The sequence below is a fragment of the Diabrotica virgifera genome, chromosome 1 (assembly GCF_917563875.1).
Source record: "Diabrotica virgifera virgifera chromosome 1, PGI_DIABVI_V3a".
NCBI lineage: Eukaryota > Metazoa > Arthropoda > Insecta > Coleoptera > Chrysomelidae > Diabrotica > Diabrotica virgifera.
The window spans coordinates 251,662,002-251,688,167 of record NC_065443.1 but is presented as its reverse complement, the minus strand read 5'-3'; the positions used below and the strand labels follow the sequence as shown (position 1 = coordinate 251,688,167).

The 26,166-nt window shown below is 33.3% G+C and overlaps 1 protein-coding gene across 1 annotated transcript in view; it reads right to left on the bottom strand.

The window, feature by feature from the left end:
• LOC126879085 (F-box/LRR-repeat protein 16) overlaps positions 1-26,166 on the bottom strand; it is a 74,984-nt gene that overhangs the window by 36,194 nt on the left and 12,624 nt on the right. The window contains exon 3 of the mRNA XM_050642001.1: positions 2,455-2,567. Within this exon, the coding sequence (XP_050497958.1) occupies positions 2,455-2,567 (113 nt within the window). The remainder of the gene's footprint in view (positions 1-2,454; positions 2,568-26,166) is intronic.

Below are 26,166 nucleotides of genomic sequence, written 5' to 3'. Positions count from 1 at the left end.
GGATTTCTTCCTAATTTCCGTTACAGTTAGGGAAAAATACATTTTTTTTAAAAACATCTTTTTTAAAAACTTGTCAACTTTGGGGCGCCACCCCCGCTAAACGGTGGATGATAGACATATGCTGTCGGGAAATAAATCATAGAAAATATAGTCCTCTTCATATTTCTATAAAAAAAAATTTTTGTAAAAGGTACAGGAAGGGCTACGTTCCGCAAAAACCACAAATTACCCCCTTTAAAGGGGTGAAAAAGGGGGTTCCGGGGCGAAATTTTTTCAGAAAAAGTTAGTCTTATAATAAGCACCCCTTGATCTACCAGAAAAAAAATAAAACCGGACTTGTGTCCATTTTGCAAGGTTCAACCTCTGTTTCCTACACTAGGTAGTAAAAATAAAAGATGAATTGCATTATCCAATTTATTTTTAAGTAAAATATTTATGTTGATATTATTTTTTTAAATCCCATTTCTTGTAACCTATTGGATTAAAAAAACCGAAAACCGGTTTTTCCAAAAACCGGTTTTTTTGGCCGGTTATAACCGCCAGGTTAAACCGTAAGCAAAAAAAAACCGGTATAACCGAAAACCGGTGTTTTGTCAAAAACCGCCATCCCTAATCCAAAGACCCCACAGCATTTTTGGAGAGGCTATACGAACTAAAAAGCTGTTACCGGATTCGAGTCGATGCTTTATTGAAAGCACTAAGAAGTATTTAGGAGAAAAGCGATACTATGGTTCCGAAACAACGTCTATTTTTCTATTGTAGACTTTTTTCCTGACATCATCCTAAACACAATGCAAAAAGTTGAAAGTCTCTAGGTGCTGTATTTAAAAATCGATTTATTCCGGTATTTTTAGCACTAAATGCGCTGGTTTACATAGATCCAAAAGGTTTGTGTGGAATTTTTTACTAAGTCAATACTTTTCGAGTTATTTTGCGAGTGAAAAAATTTTTTATTTTCAACAAAAAACCACGTTTTCAGACGGTTTTTCGCAAATTACTCAAAAGTAAGTATTGTATCGAAAAAATATTCGTATCAAAACTGTAGCCCATAAAAAACGAAAAAAAAAAATGGTGTATTTATAAAGTCTACGGATCCAGTAGAAGCAAAATTGAAGCTCATGAAAAATAGGTTCTTATTCGTCAAATTCCAAATGGAATATTTTAACGTGAAATAAACAAAAAATGAAGCTTTTTTGGGGAAAACTCATCAACACTTTTTTAAAGTGTTTAAAAAAGGCTTAAATTTTTTTTGTTAGTTTTTAGCATTAAAGCTAAGCGAGTTACGCTCAAAATAAAGTTCTCCTTTTATCTTTATAGTTCTCTATCTCTATAAGGTTCTCTTTTTTTTGGTGAAAAAATCGTGAAAATCCCTCTCTAACTAGCACCTCAAGTGAAATTAATCGTTACCACTTTACAATTTATTTATTGATATATTGTTTATTTGATCTGTAAGTTTGAAAGGTCCGAAGTGCATATTTTCGATACAAAGTTGGTTTTGCAGTAACAAAATTTAATTTTGAAAAAATGCCCTTTTAAAGAAACTTTAAAAGTATTAGTGATTCGAAAAGTCTCAAAGAGTAAGAAAATGTATGTTTTCCTCTTTTGTATGGATATTTTCTATAAGACAAAAATTGGTTAAAATATTATAGCTGTTAAAAGTTTTCATACACTTGTGATTAGTGACTCGTTCAAGCCCTTTCAACAACAGCACTTTCAAAAATAGGAGTTTAAAAATTAATGTAAATAATCTTATTGCCTTAAAAAAACCTTCAAAATGGCATTTCATAGCTTAAAAACTAACCGAGTTAGATATGAGTAAAAAACCAATAACATATTTAAGGAGAAATCAGAACGCATGTACTTGAGCATTGTAAGATATAAATAATGTGCTATATAACCTTACACCAAATACATCGTTTCTTTTGTTTTTTTGAGCTACATTTTTGTAAAGAATATTTTTTTCGAAAAAATATTTCTTACTTTTTGAGTTTTACGAAAAGTCGCCTGAAAACGTGAACTTTTTCACTCGCAAGTAACTCGAAAAGTATTGACTGAGTAAAAAACCTCTATATAACGAAGTTGCTTAGAATTAGTCGATTTATCCATTTACGGACTTATCTTGAACGTATGTTTTTTTTGACCCCTCGAGAAGAGGTGGCTTTCACCCCCCAAGTAAAAGCAACCCTGGGCTCAAGTCCAATAATGAAGTTGAGGGTAAGATAAATCCAAATCCAAATTTATAATATGCAATTTGGTGGTGACACGGAAAATTACACGGTATCGCCATATTTCACGTTTATTTACTGGTATTTATATGATTAGCAGAAAAAAGGAATAATGTTGTCGAAAAAATAAAAGCTGTGTAAGCTTGTATTTAAATTTTAAAGTACACAATTTTTTAAGTTTTAAATAATTCTCGGGCCACAATGTCCTTACTATAAAAATACTACTCACCTAGCACGCTCATTAGTTTGAGAGGAGCGCATTTCTCGGCATTGCAGAACTGGCACCAGCCCCGACCAATACCGTGGTGATCTGTACAAAACATCCCTCCATCGGGTGCAGACCTGTTTACAGATATTCATAGTTTTAAACACCGCCGAAAACGGAAACTTTCGTATATACGCGAACATGATCTGAATAGTGTAATCGATAATTTTTAAGTTTGTGGAGAGCCCTCGATTCCGGACTCCTAAAAGGCAATTCCGATACAGGGACGGATCTACTAAAAGTTGTCCCGGGTCCCGGGCGTAAATACTTTCGCAATCATTTTATCAAAAAGCTGTTCATTGAGTTTAAAAGTATATTCAATAATAATATACACTAAAAGAAAAAGGCAGACGATTAAAAACACCGCCACATTGTATTTTGTTGTGGACCACATGATGGTCCACAATATAATACTACAATGTAGAACGAGGCAAGAACGCTAGAAAGTAGAGGTATACGTAAAATGTGGATAGAATACCTGTGTATGCAGAAGAATCACAAGTAGGATTCTGGAACAATTAAATGACGCACACAATAATAATATCGGACTATGATCATTCCAAATGATGCAATACATACAGAATATATAAAGTATAGGAATATATAAGTTAAAATTACAATGGAGTTATTAAATATTGTAGGGCAAAACTATTAGGTCTGGATCCCGCGTATGAAAAAAAAGTTGATTAATAGCAAGCTGAAAATTTGTTAATAGCTTAAGGGTGTCTAGTCGGATAAACTTTGATATATGGGAACACTGGAACAGGGGCAGTTTTAATTGTGGAACAGGTTAAAAATTTGGAACGCTCAGACCACGAAAACGGCACATTTATTTTGTCCGACAGAACAGACTTAAACTCTCCGAACAGAGATTAAACTCTCATGCAAAAATCAAACTGCTATTTATCACCTGTCATAATTCCTGTCATTTGACATATTCTACATGTTTCACTCATTAAAACGCTCATTTGGTGATAAATAGCAGTCTGATTTTTGCATGAGAGTTTAATCTCTGTTCGGAGAGTTTAAGTCTGTTATGTCGGACAAAATACATGTACTGTTTTCGTGGTCTGACCGTTCCAAATTTTTAACCTGTTCCACAATTAAAACTTCCCCTGTTCCAGTGTTCCCATATATGAAAGTTTGTCCGACTAGACACCCTTGAGCTATTAACAAATTTTCAGCTTGCTATTAATCAACTTTTTTTCATACGCGGGATCCAGACCTAATGGCGTATGTTTTTATAAACATTTACATAAACCTATGAGATTTTGGCAGACTTTAGAGGGAAACAAAAATAAATCGATTGATCCATGTTTTCTCTTTCGATGCAACATCGAAAGAAAAAATATGGAACATTTAAATAAAGTATCGTTTAAAAACTATCAAGAAAAAAATCTTAGGTATTGAGTGAAAGGAATAAAAACAAAAGATAAGGAATGTAACACAACCAATCACAGGATAGATGAAACACTATCTCTAAGGAATTAGAATATATTTATATAAAATGTTTTGACATCACGTTATATACATATACTAAACATTTTATATTGCATACCTTCACTGAGAAATAGATGCTGAAATAGCTATATGGAGATGGTGGTCCAACTCTGAATCAAATAAAAACAAAACCTGCCTTTATCTTTATCATCTTTACTCAGATTTGAGTATGGACCTTTCGGTCCTTTTCCTAGACGAAAAGAAGGTAAATACGTGGCTAGTGTCCTTTATTTGCTTTCTTCTATATTCGTCGTCTCTTGTGCTTATATATTGTAAAAGCCGGAGATATAGGATGCAGCCAGAAAGCAGTTTCTCAACGAAAAGTCTTGGATTTAAAATATTGTTTATTATATTTTTATTTCAATTATTCTAATTGTATAAAAAAACTTTGTATCTAGGGCTTTTCGTCTTCCTCGTATTACGAGAGATGTCGCTGTTTTGCGTCTCAAAAGGTGGAAACATTGCATTGCGATGTTTTCCCTTAAATAGGCAGGATTGTTGATGTTTGTTTCAGAGTTGTGACTGCATAGCTTCACTGAGGATGCATAGATGCTGAAATAGCTATATGGAGATGGTGGTCCAACTCTAAATCAAATAAAAACAAAACCTGCCTTTATCTTTAAACATTTTATATTAGAGCAAATACAAGAATAAAAAACCGCCAAATTGCGGTTTTGCAAAACTGCCATTTTGATAGAAAATAAAACTCTAGTTTTATTTTGAAATATTTTTCCATATACAATATGCTAAATTTGAAGTAAAACGCGCCACAAACAAGCTTCAAAATGCAAACTTTATCAAAGTTACTCTTTTGTGGCGCGTTTTACTTCAAATTTAGCAAATACGAGTATATGGAAAAATATTTCAAAATACACTAGAAAAAAGTTAATAAAACTAGAATTTTATTTTCCATCAAAATGAAAATACATTTTCGCGCCACGTAATATTCATATCAGCTCTTTTGTAGCTGAAATATTGTGTGCGCCACTCATTTTTACAGCGTTTAGCGGTTTTTTATTCTTGTATCAGGAGTTTTTCATAAGTTTTTTATAAATTAAATGTATGAAGTTGAATGTAATGTTTTTCGATTACACGTTAAGCGTTATAAATGGTCGCCTTTGTCGCATCATCTCCCAAATGATCTAGTGGTTACGATACTAAACTTGTGATAGGGAAATCCAAGTTCATATCCCAGCCATCCTAATACTTTTTTTTCAATATAATTCTTTGTGTCCATCGAATGTACACTAGATTTTATTCTATTCGAAATAGAGTGACATAAATTATTGAAACTGCCGGCAAATGAACTCGGATTGCCGGATAAAATGTAGCGTCGTAACCACTACAACTACATTTCGGTGATAATAGTTAAATGGATTATACTTTTGGAGCTCGATAACTTCTAAATAAAAACCGATTTTGATCACTAACACTAAACGTGAGTTTGACACGTACTGACAAGTAGTATATGATGCATCCAAGGCCAAGTATGATAACTGAAGGTATTACAGGAATTATTGAGCTTGAAAAACCGTTTTCTCCCATAGGAAATAGATTTGATCATACTTATGAAGCCTATATGTAACTTAAAAATAGACGTGCATTGGAAGGGATCAGTACTATCCGAAGCCGCAAAGGTCGGACTTAAATTTTCGAAATTTTTGGGAGTTTTGGGGACGAGAACGAAAAACAGACCCTAAATGGGAAGGGCCGTAAAATCCAAACCCTTGGATCAAAATGGATGGTTAAGATATGGAAGGGCGAATATTTTCCCAAACTTTAAAAAGGGATTTGGTCTAATTTTCAATTCAGTCAGATTTAAAAAATCTAAAATTTCGTGTACATGTAGTGTCGCATGTACGGGGGTTGTGCGCGATTGGGGAGGACTTCCGTTCTCTAGGATAAAAATCAAAACAAAGTCGTCGACATGAACTAAAAAATTGTGAAAGATTCATACAAAAAAAAAAAAAATGTAAAATAGGTATAGAATAATAGGACAGGAAACTATTATTTGTAGTTGTATGATTCTTTGCCGCAGGTATTGTACAGGGTGGTTCATCTTATTCGCCTCGGTGTCTGTACGGAAAATCATTTGATCTTTTAAAAAAATTTCTTCACAGAAATATACAGGGCAATTATTACTACAATCTAAAAATAATGTGAATTATACAGGGTGCTCCAAAAAAGCGTGGTATATCAAAGTTATATTTTTTCTTATGGAATGCCCTATATCTGATGACATTATTGAATTGACCTTAAAAAATAAGCTATACTTTCATAAGGGTTCCCTATACCTAAATACAGGGTGTTTTGATTTATTTAAATTTTTATGAAAATGTAAGGTTTTAGAAAAAAATAAATATCTACGAATCTAAGCATCAGTAACAAATTCTTTCTTGGGTCTTAATAATATACTATTTAGCATACTTAAACAGATGCTTATTGCAACAAAGTTTCTTACAGGGTGGTCAAAATATGAGATTGTTCTATTAACAAATTCAAGCTGTAATATCTTACTTATTTTAAATGGAACACCCAGTATCTTACTAGTCTATCGCGTAGAAAATTTACTTAGCTTTCAATTTGTATTGGGGTTTCCTATACCTATCTTTTTACAGGGTGGTCAAAATATTAGATTGTTAAATTCAAGCTGTAATAACTTACTTATTTTAATTGGAACACCCTGTATCTTACTAGTCTATCGCATAGAAAATTTATTTAGCTTTCAATTCTTATTGGAGTTTCCTATACCTATCTCCCTTCATTTTTTTAAATATTTAAAGATTTCCTAATTTGTAAGCTTTAAAAATTAGAATTAAGTATCTATGTCGTGGTTATGTACAACACTTCGCCAACACCGGCAATACACTTAGACAAGAAACTGTCATTAATAAAATTTTGATTGTTACCATGTAATCATACAGAGTGTTGTATTATTTTAGTTGATTTTGGCCTACATGTAACATTGAATAATATGTTTATATGTATTAAACTGCATACCCTATATTAGATGCCGTATTCTGGAAGATATTTAAATTATATTTCATTCCGTATAAGTATTTTCCATATCTGAAACTAACGGTTATTAAGTAAATTTAAGAACACCACTTTTCGTTTGAATCTGTGAATCGCAATTACAAACAATTAAATGCAATGGCTACTATGACGAAAACGAGCCTATTGTACAAAAATATGTAAAAATGGATATTTACAGAATAACATGGGAATTTATATTTACAGAATAACATGTGTATTGAGAATATTTACATGGAATTGAAGAGATTTTAAATATTTTCCATTATAAAGAATAGAATATCGAGTATGTCATTTAAAATAAGAGCACTCTGTGTGATTAAATGATAAAAATGTGAATTTTATTAACGAAATTATCTTGACTAAGATGTTTAAGTATATTTCCGGTGTTGGTGATGTGTTGTACATAACCACGACATAGTAGGTACTTAATTCTAATTTTTAAGGCTTACAAATTAAGAAATCTTTAAATATTTTAAAAAATGAAGGGAGATAGGTATAGGAAACCCTAATATAAATTGAATGCTAAGTAAATTTTCTACGCGATAGACTAGTAAGATACAGGGTGTTCCATTTAAAATAAGTAAGTTATTACAGCTTGAATTTGTTAATAGAACAATCTAATATTTTGACCACCCTGTAAAAGATAGGTATAGGAAACCCTAATATAAATTGAAAGCTAAGTAAATTTTATACGCGATAGACTAGTAAGATATAGGGTATTCTATTTAAAATAAGAAAGTTATTACAGCTTGAATTTGTTAATAGAACAATCTTATATTTTGACCACCCTGTAAGAAATTTTGTTGCAATAAGCATCTGTTTAAGTATACTAAATAGTCTATTATTAAGATCGAAGAAAGAATTTGTTACTGATTCTTAGATTCGTAGATATTTATTTTTTTCTAAAACCTTACATTTTCATAAAAATCGAAATAAATCAAAACACCATGTATTTAGGTATAGGGAACCCTTATGAAAGTATATCTTATTTTTTAAGGTCAATTCAGTAATGTCATCAGATATAGGGCATTTCGTAAGAAAAAATATAACTTTGATATACCACTCTTTTTTGGAGCACCCTGTATAATTCACATTATTTTTAGATTGTAGTATTAAAGAAACTGTATATTTCTGTGAAGAAATTTTTTTAAAATATCAAGTGGTTTTCCGTACAGAGACCGAGGCGAATAAGATGAACCACCTGTATACAAGCTAATTTGGCGAGAAGAAAAAATGCCAGATGAACCGAAAGAAGGAGTTATTGTATCAATCCACAAAAAAGAAAACAGAAAGCACTGTATTAACTACCGGTGAATAAAGTTCCTAAATACCACTTACAAAGTCCTATAAACATCTTGCTAGAAAGGACCAAAACATACACAGAAGAAATCGTTGGAGAATATCAATGCAGATTTAGACCGGCCGCTCTACTATTGACTGGATATTTACAATAAAATAGATAATGTAAAAATGTTGGGTGTTTCATCGTGAGCTTCATCAGTTGTTCATAGATTTTAAGCAGGCATTTGATAGGTTATGCAGAATAATTAGACTTTAAACAGCGATTCAGAAGTATGGCTTTCCAAAATATCTAGTCAATTTGATACGGATGTGCATGGAACGGCTAAGACGTAAGGTTAGAGTTAGACAACAATAGTCGGAGACATTTGAAATAAACAGAGGGCTATAACAGGGAGATGTATGTAGGTACTTTCACCACAACTCTTCAATTTAGCTCTGGAACATATATAACGTAGCGAAACGTGGACGATAACAAAAGTAAACAAAGAGCGACTACGAATTTGGGAAAGAAAAATCCTAAGGAAGATCTTTGGGCCTGTGCTTGTGAAGCAGCAGGACAATATAGGATGAGAACTAACAAAGAGCTTGAAGAACTACATAATATGTCGAGATGCTAACATAATAAAAGAAATAATGTCCAAAAAACTCCAAAGGGCAGAACAACTCAGAAAATTCTGACGAATAATAAGGCTGGTATGGGAAGCAGTTCCAACTGGAAGAAGACCACGTGGACGATCTCCACTTCGGTGGCGAGATACTATAGCAGGAGACCTTAAAGCTATGCGCGTGGAGAATTGGATAGAGATTGCTCAATACAGAAAGGAATAGAGGAGTGTTGTCAAGTCGGCTAAAACGCACGAAGGGTTGTAATGCCACGGAGTAGAAGGTATAGTATGATACAATTGATCCAAAAGATGGCCTAACCCAGACATCCAAAGTGAAAGTTATCCTTCAACACGAAATTGTTCTATATGGTCCACATAATGTTTAGAAAAAAGTTACAGCCTTTTGAGCGTCGGGTTTGGGGGGGGGGGTGAGAGGAGGAGAAATCGGTAAATTCATAGTTTTTTACGTTTTTCGTCAATATTTCTAAAACTATGCGGTTTAGCATGAACAACCTTATACAGTACGTAAATTGTTCAGCTGGACATAGGGAACATTCATTGTATATATTTAGATACATAAATACATACATTGTATTATATTGAGATAATTGTGGCAACTGAGCTCTCTCGATGACAATATGGTTGTTAGCATTAAGGGGCATTAACCTCAAAACTGAATAAACGTCAAAATATGACAATGTAGTAGCTTAATATTTTTGGCCTAAGGGAATGGGAAAACTGTTTAGTTTAAAATGAGTTTCTAAAGAAAATTTTTTAAAAAAATTTAAGTAAAATTATTAATTCATTAATCATAAACTTTGTTTTTGATTCATTTTTGGAGAGCCTTGCTTCAAAACTCACTCATTATATTCGTTCTAACAGCTCTATTGCACCAAAAACTCGTTCTCGAACAGAAGCTTCAACTAACACAGATTAGCGTAGTTGCCACAATTCTCTCAATGTATATTCCCTATGTCCAGCTGAACGATTTACGTACTGTATATAAAAATATTCTACATTAAATTTAAAATAAAAAAGGTCCTATCCATAATCCTTCTAAAATGAACGGTTCCAAAGTTACAGAGGTAGTATATTATAACCCAGATATCCAAAGTAAAAGTTTTCCTCCAACACCAAATTGTTCTATGTGGTCCACAAATTGTTCAGTAAAAATTCATTCATTTTGAGCGTCCGGTTCGGTGGGTTGAAAAGTTGGTAAATTAGTAGTTTTATTACTATTTCTAAAACTATGCTTTAGCGTAAACAATGTTCAATACAAAAATGTTCTACATAAAATTTAAAACAAAAAAGGTCGGATACATAATTTTTATGAAATCAACGGCTCCAGAGTTACGGAGGGTGAAAAGTGAAGGTTTTCGATACTTTTTATATTTTTTGGGAAATTGATGATGATTTTGAGTGGTAAGGTTGACGTTTCTTCAAGGGCTTATCACTAACATACCATGGGCCACTGAAATAATGTTAAAGAAAATTTCTTTCATCAGTAATAATATTATAAATTGCCCAAAAAATATAAAAACTATCGAAAACCTCCACTTTTCACCCTCCGTAACTCTGGAACCGATGATTTTATAACAATTATGTATAGGGTCTTTTTTGTTTTAAATTTCATATAGAGCATTGTTTACGCTAAAGAATAGTTTTAGAAATATTGACGAAAAACCCATCTCCCCCCCAAACCGGACGCTCAAAATGGTGTAACTTTTTACTGAACAATATGTGGACCATATAGAACAATTTGGTTTTGGAGGAAAACTTTTACTTTGGATGTTTGGGTTAGGCCTTTATTTGGACCAATTATATTATACTACCTCCGTAACTTTGGAACCGTTCATTTTAAAAGAATTTTGCATATAACCTATTTTATTTCGAATTTAATGTAGAACATTTTTGTATAGAAAGTTGTTCATGCTAAACCGCATAGTTTTAGAAATATTGACGAAAAACGTAACAAACTACGAATTTATCGATTTCTCCCCCTCTTCCCCCCAAACCCGACGCTCAAAATGGTGTGACTTTTTTCTGACCATTATGTGGACCATATATAACAATTTGGTGTTGGAAGATAACTTTCACTTTGGATAGTAAGATTTTTGCCACACTTCCCTTTTTTAGCGTTTTTTATCGTTTTTTTACTCTTTCCTACTTTTGGGAATGCCTTAAAATGTTTTTAAGGATTTGTTACTGTTATATATGTTACAGTTCAAGTTGATTATCCCGTTGGAGTTGACTCCAACTAGTTGGAGTCAACTCTAACGGCTGGTTTCAGTAAAAGTTGATTATAAATATAAAATGAAGATTTATATTCAACATTTACTAGTAAAAGTAGACTCCAACTAGGATTAGTATACTCTTCCCAATGCCATTTAGTAAAAGTTCATTCTGATTCACACAAACAGCCGATTCTAGAAATTAAATGTTACTGAATATGTTCAAATTAGTCTAGGCTGTATCGTCGCCATCGTTAGGTAAATTACTCCGATTCGAATTTTCTGCACAAACTTACTCAAAAAGAGGTCCTTATAACAAATCTACTGGGTGCCAGGCAGTACCTTGATCGATAAATTGTTTAAACAATTTTTTTTAGACAAATTCACAAAAATAATTTTTTCACTTCGAACTATTTTTTTAGATCATTTGGGTTATTCTGAGCAAAAAAAGGTATTTTGTGATTTTTCTCTAAAATTGATTGTTGTCGAGTTATACGCGATTTAAAATTTGAAAAATGCGAAAATAGCCATTTTCAAGCCTTAATAACTCGGTTAAAATCCATTATTATGAAAGTCAGAAAGTGACCAAATCAAAGTTTGTAGCCCCCTCTACAAGATCCAGCAGAAATTTTTGTCACTATTTTATTACTAAGCTTTATCTTTAATTATTAACAATGAGCGCTAAGTGCGTATTAAGCGGCCGTCAATGGTGAGTGCTAAAGAGATGCACCATTCCAGCCGTCCAATGGTGAATCTCACTCGCACTCACATTGACGGCCGCCTCAATACACGGTTGGCGCTCATTGTTGATAATTAAAAATAATATCTTATTAATGAAATAATGACAAAAATTTCTTCAGGATCTTATAGATGTAGCTTTAATCTTTGATTTTTTTAGTTTCTGATTTTCATAATATATAGTATCTTATGGCATTTTTGCCTTTCGGACAGTTCCGGCGCCAATTACATCTTTAACCCTGTTTCAAGTAACTAGTGTCGATGTACACTAGCCCAGGGGGACCGACGGCTTAACGTGCACTCCGAGGCACGGTGAGACGGCTCGTGTCATTATTGGAAATGAAAATGGTTTGACTTTAGCAGGGCTCGAACCCACGTGCACTGGCGTATGAGGCCAGCGATTATGCCGTTACTCCACGGCCGCTCGCTCGACTTTCACAATAATTATCTTTAACCGAGTTATCAAACCTTGAAAATGGTTATTTTGGCGTTTTTCAAATTTTAAGTCGCTAATAACTCGACACCAGTCAATTTTAGAGAAAAAAAGGCCCAACGGATCTAAAAAAAATTGTACGAAGTGAAAAAATTACACACACCGGCAAAATTAGCCGAACACCTTAAAAATGGGACATGTTTGATGTCTCGAATTTCCTAAACCTGTTGTCCGATTTGAGTGATTCTTTTAGTAAGTTATAGTCTTATTAGTTGAGAATATCGGTGTAATAATATTGTTGCTAGACAGGTACATGTCATTTTATACCGGGTGTTACAATCATACTGTGTTTTTTTCTTAAAGTTCGGAACACCCTGTGGAATATTCTAGTATATATATTTTAAAATAAATTAAAAGTCGATTGTAGACTTAGGCTTTCTTAACATTTTCTTTTTTGATTCATTTGCTTATGTTGGAATATAAAAAAGTTATGTGCTTTAACAACTAGCCATGTTTTTTATCAATAAATCCTCATAGTAGGGGAGGAAAGTATGCTAAATTTGCAGTTTGTAAAGATGTCTCCTATTTAACCCCCCAGTCCACCTCCGTCGGGGTCGTGTTTGGTGCCATTCGGTAGATTTTTGAAAAATATTGAATAGGTGTATTTTGCAGTTTTACGATCTGATGTTCATTTCGCGAAATATCGCAGGGTTCGTATTTAAAATTATTAATTTACCCCCCTCCCCTCTCCGTGGGTTGTCAAGAACCTCTACGGAGGTGGGGTGGGGATTTAATTTAAAATCCTAAATAGGAGCCCCCAATTTTTATTGCAGATTTGGATTCTTTACGTAAAAATAAGCAACTTTTATTCGACACATTTTTTCTAATTGTGGATAGATAGCGCTATAATCGGAGAAAAATGATTGTTTCAAATGGAAAATTAAATTAAAAAATGAAAAGTCCCCCACTTTATGGAAAATTTAACTTAACCTCTTTCTGATTTTAGCACATACTCTTCACAATCCAATAGGTTCCCATAAAGCTCGAGTAACTGCAAATTTAGTATAGTTTCCTCCCCTACTATGAGAATTTATTGATGAAAAACATGGATAGTTGTTAACGCACATAACTTTTTTATTATCTCACATAAGTAAATGAATCAAAAAGAAAAATGTTAAGAAAGCCTAAATCTACAATCGAGTATTAATTTTAATATTTTACATATGCTAGAATATTCCACAGGGTGTTCTAAACTTTAAGAAAAAAACACAGCATGATTTGTACACCCGGTATAAATTGACATTTACCTGTCTAGCAACAATATTATTACAACGATTTTCTTAAATAATAAAGCTATAACCTACTAAAAGAATCACTCAAATCGGATCAGTGATTTAAGAAACTCGAGACATTAAACATGTCCCATTTTTAAGGTGTTCGGCTAATTTTGCCGGTGTGTGTATTTTTGCGAATTTGTTTAAAATCATTGTTTATCGCCAAACGTCACTAAAATCATTCATTATTGTACTCATTTGCCCTCATTTTCGGCAGTAAAGTAACACTTTGTTGTATTGAAAGAAGAATGTTACTTTACCTGCCGCGATAATTAATCAAATTAACCGAGATTGAATGTAAGTGGTCAATGGCAGTAATCGATTATTTATTTGAGTGAAATTAAAATTTATTTACTTTAATTATTAAAAATATTGTACAAAATTTACCTTATTATTAATAAAATTTATGTCAAAAAGTAAAATTCTGTAGTGTTTCGCAATTATATTCATACAAAATAAATCAAAACTTTAGAGATTTAGTAATTAGGTAGGTATACAATATTGATAACTATCGATTAAACATCAAAGCCGGCCATCATGCAAAAGTCATCTGTCATTACTGTCATTACTGTCATACGAATTTTTTATTTCGTCTAAAATTAAAAAAATTTCCTCAAAGTTGTAAGTAAGTGTTAATGTTTTTTATGATTGACGATACATTTTTGTACGCACCACCTCAATACTCTTTATCGAACGCGTCTGTTCCTCTGCTCGTAATATCAGACTCGTTCGATAAAGAGTCCCTTTACTGACTGACTTTACTGAAATTAGTTAAACAATTTTTCGACCGCGGTACCGCGTGACACCCTGTGTATTTGTTATAAGTATTGTTATACGGATGTATTTCTTTGACTAAGTTTGTGCAAAATATCGAATCAGAATAATTTACCTAACGGGGGCGATGTTACAGGCAGTAGTTGAAACGGTCAAAACAAAGAAACGCACACTCATCAAAAATGCACTTGAGATTCTCGTATAATCAACATTTACTGAATCGATCCAGGAAGAGTCAACTCCAACTAGTAAAAGTTGATTTAAATTTTTAAAATCAACTTTTACTGCTCGTTTCAGTTGGAGTTGACTCGAACTAGGAAAAGTCAACTCTAACTGAGAATCAACTTGAACTGTAACATATATACTACACATCTATTTATATTCACATCTGAGTGGATAGCACCTAGAGAAAGCCGTCCAAAGCGACCAAAGACTCAACAAATGGTCGGAAAGGTTATGGCCTTTGTATTTTGAGACCTCCAAAGAATTATTTTCATTGACTATTTGAAACATGGAGAAACAATCAACAGCGACTACTGCATTGGTTTATTGGAGCATTTGAAGACCGAAATAGCAAAGAAAAGGCCTCGTTTGTTGAAGGAAAAATTGTTGTTTCATCAAGACAAATGCAACCGTATCACAGTCGATGAAAACGATGACAAAAATGCACGAATCGAGCTTTAAACTGCTTTCGCATCCACTATATTGACTATACAGGGTGGGGCAAATAAAGGGCCTATTAGAAATATCTCGAGAACTAAAGGCAACAGAATCATGAAAATTGGAATAAAGGGGTTTTGAAGGATGATCTATTAAATGAAAATATTTTCATCTCTTTGCAACTTCCGGTTATACCGTTATAACTTCGTTTTTTTTAAATGGGACACCCTGTATATTTTTACATTTTTGGATTCTCTTTGATGTCTTTTTTCTTAAAATATAAGGATTTGTAATATTATACAGGGTATTTTAAAAGATATTTACGTTTTTTTTATTAATTTCGTAGCAAAATTAACACCCTGTAGAATTTTAGTAGTTTGACATCTAAAACTCTACTTACGTTCAAATGATTTTTAATATACTCTACTATTGTCAAGAATCATTAGTATAGCTAAATTTTTAATTTTAGTATACAGGGTTGGTCGACACTCGGAATGAGTATTTTCTGAGTTTTCTTAAATGGAACTAACCCGGCCTATATAGACATTTCAAATAACAAAAATTGCCGGAGAGCCAAATTTTGGTGGAGAGCTAGGGTATACCATAACAAATAAAGTTTAAAAAGTCCCCATCGATCCCATGTGTGCGTCAAAAGTTATTCGGGGTCAAAGGTCAAAATTTGAAATTATTTGGATTTTTTTCGAAAACCGTAAGTTTTATCAAAAAAAAACCTTAAACCAAAGTTGTAGATCTTAAAATTCTCTACAAAAATAGTCCTTACTATTTTTTTCTTAAGAGTTGCCATTCCTGAGATATCGCGATTCAAAGAGTCACATTATACATGATATGCTCACGTTTCCACACCACCTGTGAGGTAGTCTACTCGGCGCGTTTTTTTACCGTGGTTTCCCCTGTAGGCCTACTCCACTAACTGTTTTGACAATTTTAGGATAATTTAAGAAAACAATACCGGTCAAGTTCTAGATATTACCTTATTATTGATATTAATTATTGATATTGCTATTGATTATTAGATTAACTATTGTTTTGATTTCTTTAGATACTTTAATCAGATTCATATTCTTGAAAGTCTACTTCAACAGTCAAGTCTTCTTCGATTTCATCTTCTTCCTATTTCTCTTGCTGGATGTTCAAAAATTGTTCAAATGTGACTGAGTCATTGGTCTCTTCATTAAAATCACAGGAGTCTTCCTCTGTTGTACTAAACTGGACATTTGAGCAAGACTGACCTTGGCAGTTGGTACACACTAGAGAACACAGCAACCCGACTTTTTTACATCCACATTTGGCACTACAACCTTTTTTGCAATTGCAAAAAATAGTATTAAGGAGTTTTTCTGGAGCAGGTGGGAGTAAGGTTTTAATCGGTTCCAGAGTATTATCTATTAATTTCCAACCCCAGTCTTCTGGATTCAGTTCATTGCCTAGCCATGTTTGAACTTGATAATATATATATATAGTTTAGCTCTCCAGGCCTAGAAGGCCCATGGCTTGGTTTACTATTCCTTTCCAATCTCTCCTATTTGCTGCTTTATTTTTCCAATTTGTGATTTTCAGTTCTTCTATGTCTTTTTCAACATCTTTCTTCCATCTGGTTTTCGGTCTACCTTTCTTCTTCTTTCCTCCTATTCCTCCCGTTAGTATTTTTTTGGGAAGTCTCGTGTTTGGCATCCTTTGGATATGTCCCAACCATCTCAGTCTTTGTGATTTTACGATCCCTACTATGTTTGGTTCACCATACATCCTCTCCAATTCCACATTTGGTCTTCTTATCCACATTCCATTCCATATCTTTCCGCCAAATATTTTTCTTAGGACTTTTCTTTCCCATACTTTAAGCATGACTTGCTCGGATTTGTTCATCGTCCATGTTTCACTGGCATACAAGACTATAGGTCTTATCACTGTCTTGTATATTCTTATCTTAGCCCCTCTAGATATGTTCTTATTTCTCAATAAGTTGTTTAGAGCAAAGATACAACGATTACCAGCCATAATTCTCGCTTGGATTTCTTCTTTTATATTTGGTCTCCTAGTGAATGTCGCTCCTAGATATTGGAATCTTTCTACTTCCTCGAATTTATATATTTTTGCCTCTGTGTTTATTGTCAGGTATTGTCCTTGTGTGTATTCTCGTTTTGTCCATTCCATATATTTAGTCTTTTCTTCGTTTATGTATATCCCTTTCTTTCTTCCTATCGCCTCTAGTCTTTTTAGTATTTCTTGTAATTCTTGTTTGCTTCTGGCTATCATTACTATGTCATCAGCGAATGCCAAGCATTGGTGTTTTCGTTGGTATACAAGTCCTGTCCTGTTAATTTCGGCTTCTCTGATGACTACTTCAAGAAGGATACTAAACAACAGTGATGACAGTGGGTCTCCTTGTCGTACCCCTTCACCGACCCTAAACTTATCTGTTTCCTTTCCATTTATTTTAACCCTGTTCTCTGTTTCTCTGAGTGTAACTTTTACCATCTTTATTAATTTTTTACTAATTCCAATTTCACATAGTGCTTTGTATATTTCTTTTCGCTTAACTCTGTCAAAAGCTTGTTTAAAGTCAATGAATAGGGCCATTGTAGATTTTCCGTATTCGTAGCTTTCCGCTTGTATCTCACGCAGCAGGAAAATTTGATCCACCGTGCTGCGTCCTCTTCTGAATCCACATTGATATTCTCCTATGTCATTATCTATCTTTTGTGTTATCTTGTCTTTTATATGTACTGCAAGTATTTTATATGCAACGTTTAGTAGGGCTACTCCCCTGTAATTATGGCATAAACTTTTGTCGCCTTTTTTGTGAATTGGACACAGTGTGGCTTCAGTCCATTCTTTTGGTATGTGTTCTTGTTCCCAAATTTCTTTTATCAGCTTTTCCAAATGCTTAATTAGTACTGGTCCTCCATATTTAAACATTTCAGCTGTTATTTCATCCTTACCTGGGCTCTTGTTTTTCTTTAGTTTTTCTATTATTTCTTTTATTTCTTTTTCATTAGGCGGTCTTTCCTGCATTTCTTCTTGATCAATATTTTCATTCGGTCCTTCTTCTTCTTCTTCTGCATATTCTGTTGTGGGAATTTCATTTAGAAGCTCTTCGAAGTATTCTCTCCATCTGCTCAGTATTTCTTCGTCGCTTACTAAATTCCTTCCATTTTTGCTTTTGTAGTGTACAGGTTTTCTTTGGAACCCCTTTTTCTCATTTTTTACTCCTTGATATAAGTTCCTGACTTCTCCATTTTTATAGTTTTCTTCTATGCATTTCAATTTATCTTCGTTGTACTTTCTTTTCTTTACTCTTATGATTCTTTTAGTTCGTTTTCTTTGTTCGTTGTATTGTATCTCCATCTCTGGTGTTTTCACTTGCATCATTTTGAGTCTTAACTTATTTCTTTCATCCAGTTCTATTTTACATTCTTCATCAAACCATTCTTTGAATCCATCTTTTATATTTCTATTACTGACTTGCGCTGCTTTGGTCATACATACTTTTATTTGCGTCCATTTTTGTTCGATGTTTTCATTTTCTGCAATATTTTCCAGTTCTCTAGTGACTAGTCTTTCATATTTACTTTGTTCTTCTTCTGACAGTAGTCTAATAGGTTTAGTTACTTTGTACCTTTTTTTCTGTTGATTTCTAAGAACTGGTATAACCTGTTTAAGTTGTATTCCGACTATAAAGTGATCTGTGTCTGCATCCGGTCCTCTATATGTTCTTATGTTCTTTATACATTTTTCCATGTCTTTTTCGATGAGCACATGATCTATTTGATTTATGGTTTTTCCATCTGGTGATCTCCATGTTCCTTGATATATTCTTTTGTGTTGAAAGTACGTGCTCATAACGATCATGTTTTTTTCTTTTGCAAAATCTATTAAGAGGTGACCATTTTCATTCGTTGTTTCATGCAGACTATATTTTCCTATGGTGGGTGTGTATATTTCTTCTTTTCCTATTTTGGCATTAGCATCACCTAGTACTATTTTTATATCGTATTTGGGAATATTTTCGAATACTGTATCTATTTGACTGTAGAAGTCTTCCTTTATCTCTATGTTTTTCTCTTCAGTCGGTGCATGTATGTTTATAAATGTTATTTTTTGGTATTTTCCTCTTATTCTTAGTATGCATATTCTCTCTGAAATTGGTTTAAAGTCAACGATTAGATCTTTCAGCTTTTTGTTTACTACAAATCCTGTGCCTAACATTCTATTTTCGCCTCCGCTATTGAAAAATAAATAGTCATTTATTTCCATTGAGTTTTGGCCTAGTTGTTTCGTTTCTTGTAGTGCTACTATTTCGAATTTATATTTTTTACATTCATCTACTAGGTGTTTCAGTTTTCCTTCTTCGTATGTTCCTCTTACATTCCATGTTCCTACTAATATATGTTCTTTTATGGGCTGCTTTTCATTAATAATCTGTACATTTTGTCTATTTCGTGTACCTGTACTTTGCCATGTCATCTCCGTTATTTCAGTCTGCTTTCGTTGTATTGCTAGTTTTTTGGTTGTATATTTTTCTCTTTTATGAGTTGTTGTTGGTTGTTATTCCATGTCCATATTTCACCATTAATGATTAGCTTCTGGTATCCTATTTTTACATTTTTTCCATTATGCCTCTCTACCATAGCCTTGCTTCTAATTTCTTTCTGAATAATTCTTTCTTCTTTTGACATATCATCATTAATATAGATTCTTTCGTCCTTTTTGGTTTTTAATTTACTTTTATTTTTCATTACTTCTATTTTGTTTTTCACGCTGTTGAGTTCCACTATGACAGTATTTTCTCCTATTTTCCTTGCTCCATTTACATCTACTGAAACTTGTAGCTCTTTTTCCATAAAATTCTCCATAGCCCCTCGTAAAACTTTCTGATCATTTGTATCAATTTTTATTCCTTGTATTATTACATTTTTTCTCTTTCTTTCTCTTTCCAATTTCTCTATTTTTTCATTTGCTATACTAATTTCTTTTTCTAATTGACCTATTTGTTTTATAGCTTTTTCGTTTGTTTCTCGCAGCTTTTTTATTTCATCTTTGTAGCCGCTTTGTTGATCTTTCAGTTCTTTAATTTCATTCTTTAGTTGTGTGATTTCGTCTCCAGATCTATATTGTTCTTTTTTTATGTCTTTTATATCCATTGCTAATTCCCTCATCATTTTCATCATTTGTTCCATTCCACTTATGTTATCTTCATCTGTTTTTTGTGATGTTCTAGCTGTTATTTTTGATTTTTTGCTGGGATGTTCCTCCTCTTCCCTTCTCCTTTTCATTTCATCATCTAATTCGCTATCTGAACTCATTGTTCTTAATTCCTAGTTATTTTTCGTGCTAGAGTTATTAGTCAATGCGTCACGGGTGAAGTTTCGTGGAGAACTCTACTCACAGTTCAAATTCCCACCCGCACCCGCGCTAGCCGTTACTACTTTTCCAGCACTTTTATTCCTAGGTAAAAATCAAAATCAAAATCCGGCCCTGGTTATCTGTTTATAATAAAATTAATTATATTATAATAAAGTTTTCTACTTACAGCTGATTCTGTTTATTAATATGCTTTATTTTCCTGTAGAAATACACCATTCACAATATTGTTTTGTTTCCACCTACTGCAAAAACCTGCTTTGTTTATATTCGATATCACACAAGTTTTTATCACTTTACACAAGAATTTAATTCCTTATCGTTGGAATTACTTTTTTCCGATTTTTTCACTGTATAATTAGTTAACTAATTAGGTTGTTTATTTGTGTACCTACATATATTGGTTTATAGTTACACTGCACTTTTGTATAACACAATTGTTTTATTGCTATATCTGCCCGAGAATCGAGTTAAGATACGAGCTAAACACGTGTGTTCTATTCGCTGGTCAGCGACCGAAACCGAACTTGATAATATATCGAACGCGTCTGTTCCTCTGCTCGTAATATCAGACTCGTTCGATAAAGAGTCCCTTTACTGACTGACTTTACTGAAATTAGTTAAACAATTTTTCGACCGCGGTACCGCGTGACACCCTGTGTATTTGTTATAAGTATTGTTATACGGATGTATTTCCAGCGGCGGCTCGTGGGTCAATCTTCAGGGGGGTCATTTTGGTTTGAAAACTTCAAACTGTTGATTTTTTAAAGTATTTAAAAGATCTTTTAGCATTTATATTTTAGATAAAAAATACAGACTTAGATAAAACTCAATACTATTTACCCTAGTTTTCCGAAAATTAAATTTGTCTTTTTTTAGAGTAAATCTTTTAAAAAATATAGGAAAAATGGTATGAACAGGTTATTGACTGATATATAGATAGGAATATTTATAGTATAATAAATTGTAAATTTATTAAAACGAAACTTACTTTAAATATTTTTATATTTTAAGTCAATTCTTCTATCCTTTAGTTCTGCAAAATAGTCTATGACCTTCTCATTGAAATTTGGAATGCTCTTGACAAGCGTTTTCTCGATGCTCAGCATAGACAAGGCACTAAGTCTAGGTTGTCCCATCGTATTACGCAGGAATGTTTTTACTCTTTTTAAAGTAGAAAAACATCTCTCACTTTCCACGGTTGTCATAGGGAGTGTGCACAAAATATTTAATAACTTCACTGCTTCAGAAAATGTTTCAGACAAATTCATGTTAATAAAAAGCTGAAGTATGGCTACTGCACCAGCACTATTGCGAAAATCCTCACGACAATATAAGACTTCAAGTTCCGATTTTAGTTTGGAAATATTCACTGTGGGATAATTAGCCGTCACCATTTTTAAAATATTTTGCGGAAAGTTGGTAGTGTATGCTTCAAATTTCTCTATGTAGAATAACTGTGAAATCATGAGATGATCATTGAAACTAAACCTGTGATTTATTTCAGATATAATAATATCACAAATTTCAAGTGCAGTTCGTCGCTTTGGATCCTCTGCAGTAGTTTTTCTTTTTTTTGCTGTTGATGTGCTTGGTACTTCTGATTCCAAAATAGTATTTCTAATTATTTGGATATTGTTGTTAAAAGACAGGATACAATTTTTGACAGATATAACATCAATGTCTCGCATTTGCAATTGTTTAAACAATATATCAACATGGGGCATTATTTTATGGAAAAAATTTAACCAAAATAAAAAATGCTCATCTTCCAAATGTCTTTTTAAACCAGTTGCTTGATTTATATTGTTACCATCTTGCTCCTCATCAATAATTTCCTCTAAGCAAGATTTTAAATCATCTTTATAAGTGTATACAATTTCAACACATTTTGTATTGAAAGCCCATCGAGTAGGCGCAGCTTTAGGTAGCCTTACTTTAACCACTCTATCCAGAACCATCGTACGTTTTGGAGATCGGCCGAAAAAGGACGAAAATCCGTGTAAATTTGCAAAAAATATTTTTATCGGTTTGTGTTGACTCGCCGCTTTTTGGAGGATAAGATTAAATTGATGGGCATAGCAGTGAATGAAGTGTGCATTTGGGTATATTTCTTTAATTTTTGTTTGTACTCCTCCCAGTTTACCGCTCATGACTGATGCACCATCGTAACTTTGGGCAATCAATTTTTCAGGTGCTTCATTAATTTTTAATAATTGAAGTTCTTCCAATATTACATTAGTTAAATGTTGTGCTGTAGTACCTAGGGGGTTAACAAATTTCCAAAATCTTTCATGTACAATACCAGTTAATACATATCGCAATATGATAATCATCTGCGTTTTATTGGAGCTGTCTGTGGTCTCATCTACTTGAATGGCCACAAAATTTGTCTGGCCAATCTCCTTCATGATATGAGTATGCACAATGGCTAACATTGATTCTAAAATATCGTTCTGAATTGTTTTCGATGTTCCTTTAAATACTGTACTTTTTTCAATGTGTTCTTTAAACATTAAATCCAGTTCAGAAACAAAATCGATAAGGCCCAGAAAAATTCCACGATTATTGGAGCTGTCACTTTCGTCATGACCGCGCAATGCAATTTCGAAAACTCCACAAAATTTTACACAGTCTATTAGTTTGTTTAAAATATACCTATTTTTAGATACCAATTCATTAAAGTCATGCACAGATTTACGATATACACTATCAAGTTGCTGTCTTATGTTAACACGTCCTAAACTTGCGTAACTCATTGATGAATTTATATGAGTAGTTGAAGAGGCATGTTTTGTAATTTTCACTTTTAAATGCTTAATGTCAGTTACTCCATTTTTCGCCCATACAGCGTCATTCGAAAACAGTAAACACGGATAGCAAAAAAATGCATTTCTCACACTGCAGCCACAAATCCAATCACACAAATTGTACATTGATTCTTTAAAATATCTTTGAATGTCCTTACCCCTATCCTTTGTTGTTTGTTTTAAATTCATGTTTGGTTTTGGTCGACCACTTTCTTTTTTCTCAAGCCGCCGTTCATAATTTAGTGTTCCAGCAGATTTTAAGGCAATTATTTCGTCAACAACACTCATCTTGTTTTTGTTACAATCACAAAAAAATCCAACAAAACAAAATAAATTACGCAAATACGCCGCGATCGATATAGACCTGCCGTGAAGTGCGGTCAGCAGACGGTAACTAACTAAACGTGAGGCCGTCGACTCTACTAGAGGTATACGACGGAAAGGTCACTCCCACTCTCGCCCACGAAATTGCTATCTGCCGTCTCTTTTCTATTTTACATGCATTTGTCCATAAGCCATAAGAACTGTATATAGACAATTTAAAATACGGCCCAGCCACGGGCTTGTGTATAGCGCGAGGCGCGACGTTATTATATCTATTATATTTGTTTTGCCAATGCAGACTGCTGAGAGAGAATTTTATATTTCAGAGTGAAGTTTTAGATAAAAGATATTTTTAATAAAATTGGTATTTTTATGAGATTATTTTAGGGGGGTCATTGACCAATTGACCCTAAGGAGGAGCCGCGCTTGTGTATTTCTTTGACTAAGTTTGTGCAAAATATCGAATCAGAATAATTTACCTAACGGGGGCGATGTTACAGGCAGTAGTTGAAACGGTCAAAACAAAGAAACGCACACTCATCAAAAATGCACTTGAGATTCTCGTATAATCAACATTTACTGAATCGATCCAGGAAGAGTCAACTCCAACTAGTAAAAGTTGATTTAAATTTTTAAAATCAACTTTTACTGCTCGTTTCAGTTGGAGTTGACTCGAACTAGGAAAAGTCAACTCTAACTGAGAATCAACTTGAACTGTAACATATATACTACACATCTATTTATATTCACATCTGAGTGGATAGCACCTAGAGAAAGCCGTCCAAAGCGACCAAAGACTCAACAAATGGTCGGAAAGGTTATGGCCTTTGTATTTTGAGACCTCCAAAGAATTATTTTCATTGACTATTTGAAACATGGAGAAACAATCAACAGCGACTACTGCATTGGTTTATTGGAGCATTTGAAGACCGAAATAGCAAAGAAAAGGCCTCGTTTGTTGAAGGAAAAATTGTTGTTTCATCAAGACAAATGCAACCGTATCACAGTCGATGAAAACGATGACAAAAATGCACGAATCGAGCTTTAAACTGCTTTCGCATCCACTATATTGACTATACAGGGTGGGGCAAATAAAGGGCCTATTAGAAATATCTCGAGAACTAAAGGCAACAGAATCATGAAAATTGGAATAAAGGGGTTTTGAAGGATGATCTATTAAATGAAAATATTTTCATCTCTTTGCAACTTCCGGTTATACCGTTATAACTTCGTTTTTTTTAAATGGGACACCCTGTATATTTTTACATTTTTGGATTCTCTTTGATGTCTTTTTTCTTAAAATATAAGGATTTGTAATATTATACAGGGTATTTTAAAAGATATTTACGTTTTTTTTATTAATTTCGTAGCAAAATTAACACCCTGTAGAATTTTAGTAGTTTGACATCTAAAACTCTACTTACGTTCAAATGATTTTTAATATACTCTACTATTGTCAAGAATCATTAGTATAGCTAAATTTTTAATTTTAGTATACAGGGTTGGTCGACACTCGGAATGAGTATTTTCTGAGTTTTCTTAAATGGAACTAACCCGGCCTATATAGACATTTCAAATAACAAAAATTGCCGGAGAGCCAAATTTTGGTGGAGAGCTAGGGTATACCATAACAAATAAAGTTTAAAAAGTCCCCATCGATCCCATGTGTGCGTCAAAAGTTATTCGGGGTCAAAGGTCAAAATTTGAAATTATTTGGATTTTTTTCGAAAACCGTAAGTTTTATCAAAAAAAAAACCTTAAACCAAAGTTGTAGATCTTAAAATTCTCTACAAAAATAGTCCTTACTATTTTTTTCTTAAGAGTTGCCATTCCTGAGATATCGCGATTCAAAGAGTCACATTATACATGATATGCTCACGTTTCCACACCACCTGTGAGGTAGTGTACTCGGCGCGTTTTTTTACCGTGGTTTCCCCTGTAGGCCTACTCCACTAACTGTTTTGACAATTTTAGGATAATTTAAGAAAACAATACCGGTCAAGTTCTAGATATTACCTTATTATTGATATTAATTATTGATATTGCTATTGATTATTAGATTAACTATTGTTTTGATTTCTTTAGATACTTTAATCAGATTCATATTCTTGAAAGTCTACTTCAACAGTCAAGTCTTCTTCGATTTCATCTTCTTCCTATTTCTCTTGCTGGATGTTCAAAAATTGTTCAAATGTGACTGAGTCATTGGTCTCTTCATTAAAATCACAGGAGTCTTCCTCTGTTGTACTAAACTGGACATTTGAGCAAGACTGACCTTGGCAGTTGGTACACACTACAGAACACAGCAACCCGACTTTTTTACATCCACATTTGGCACTACAACCTTTTTTGCAATTGCAAAAAATAGTATTAAGGAGTTTTTCTGGAGCAGGTGGGAGTAAGGTTTTAATCGGTTCCAGAGTATTATCTATTAATTTCCAACCCCAGTCTTCTGGATTCAGTTCATTGCCTAGCCATGTTTGAACTTGATAATATACTCGATACAAATGTTGAAAAGCAGATGCTGATGTTGGAGGAAGACATGAT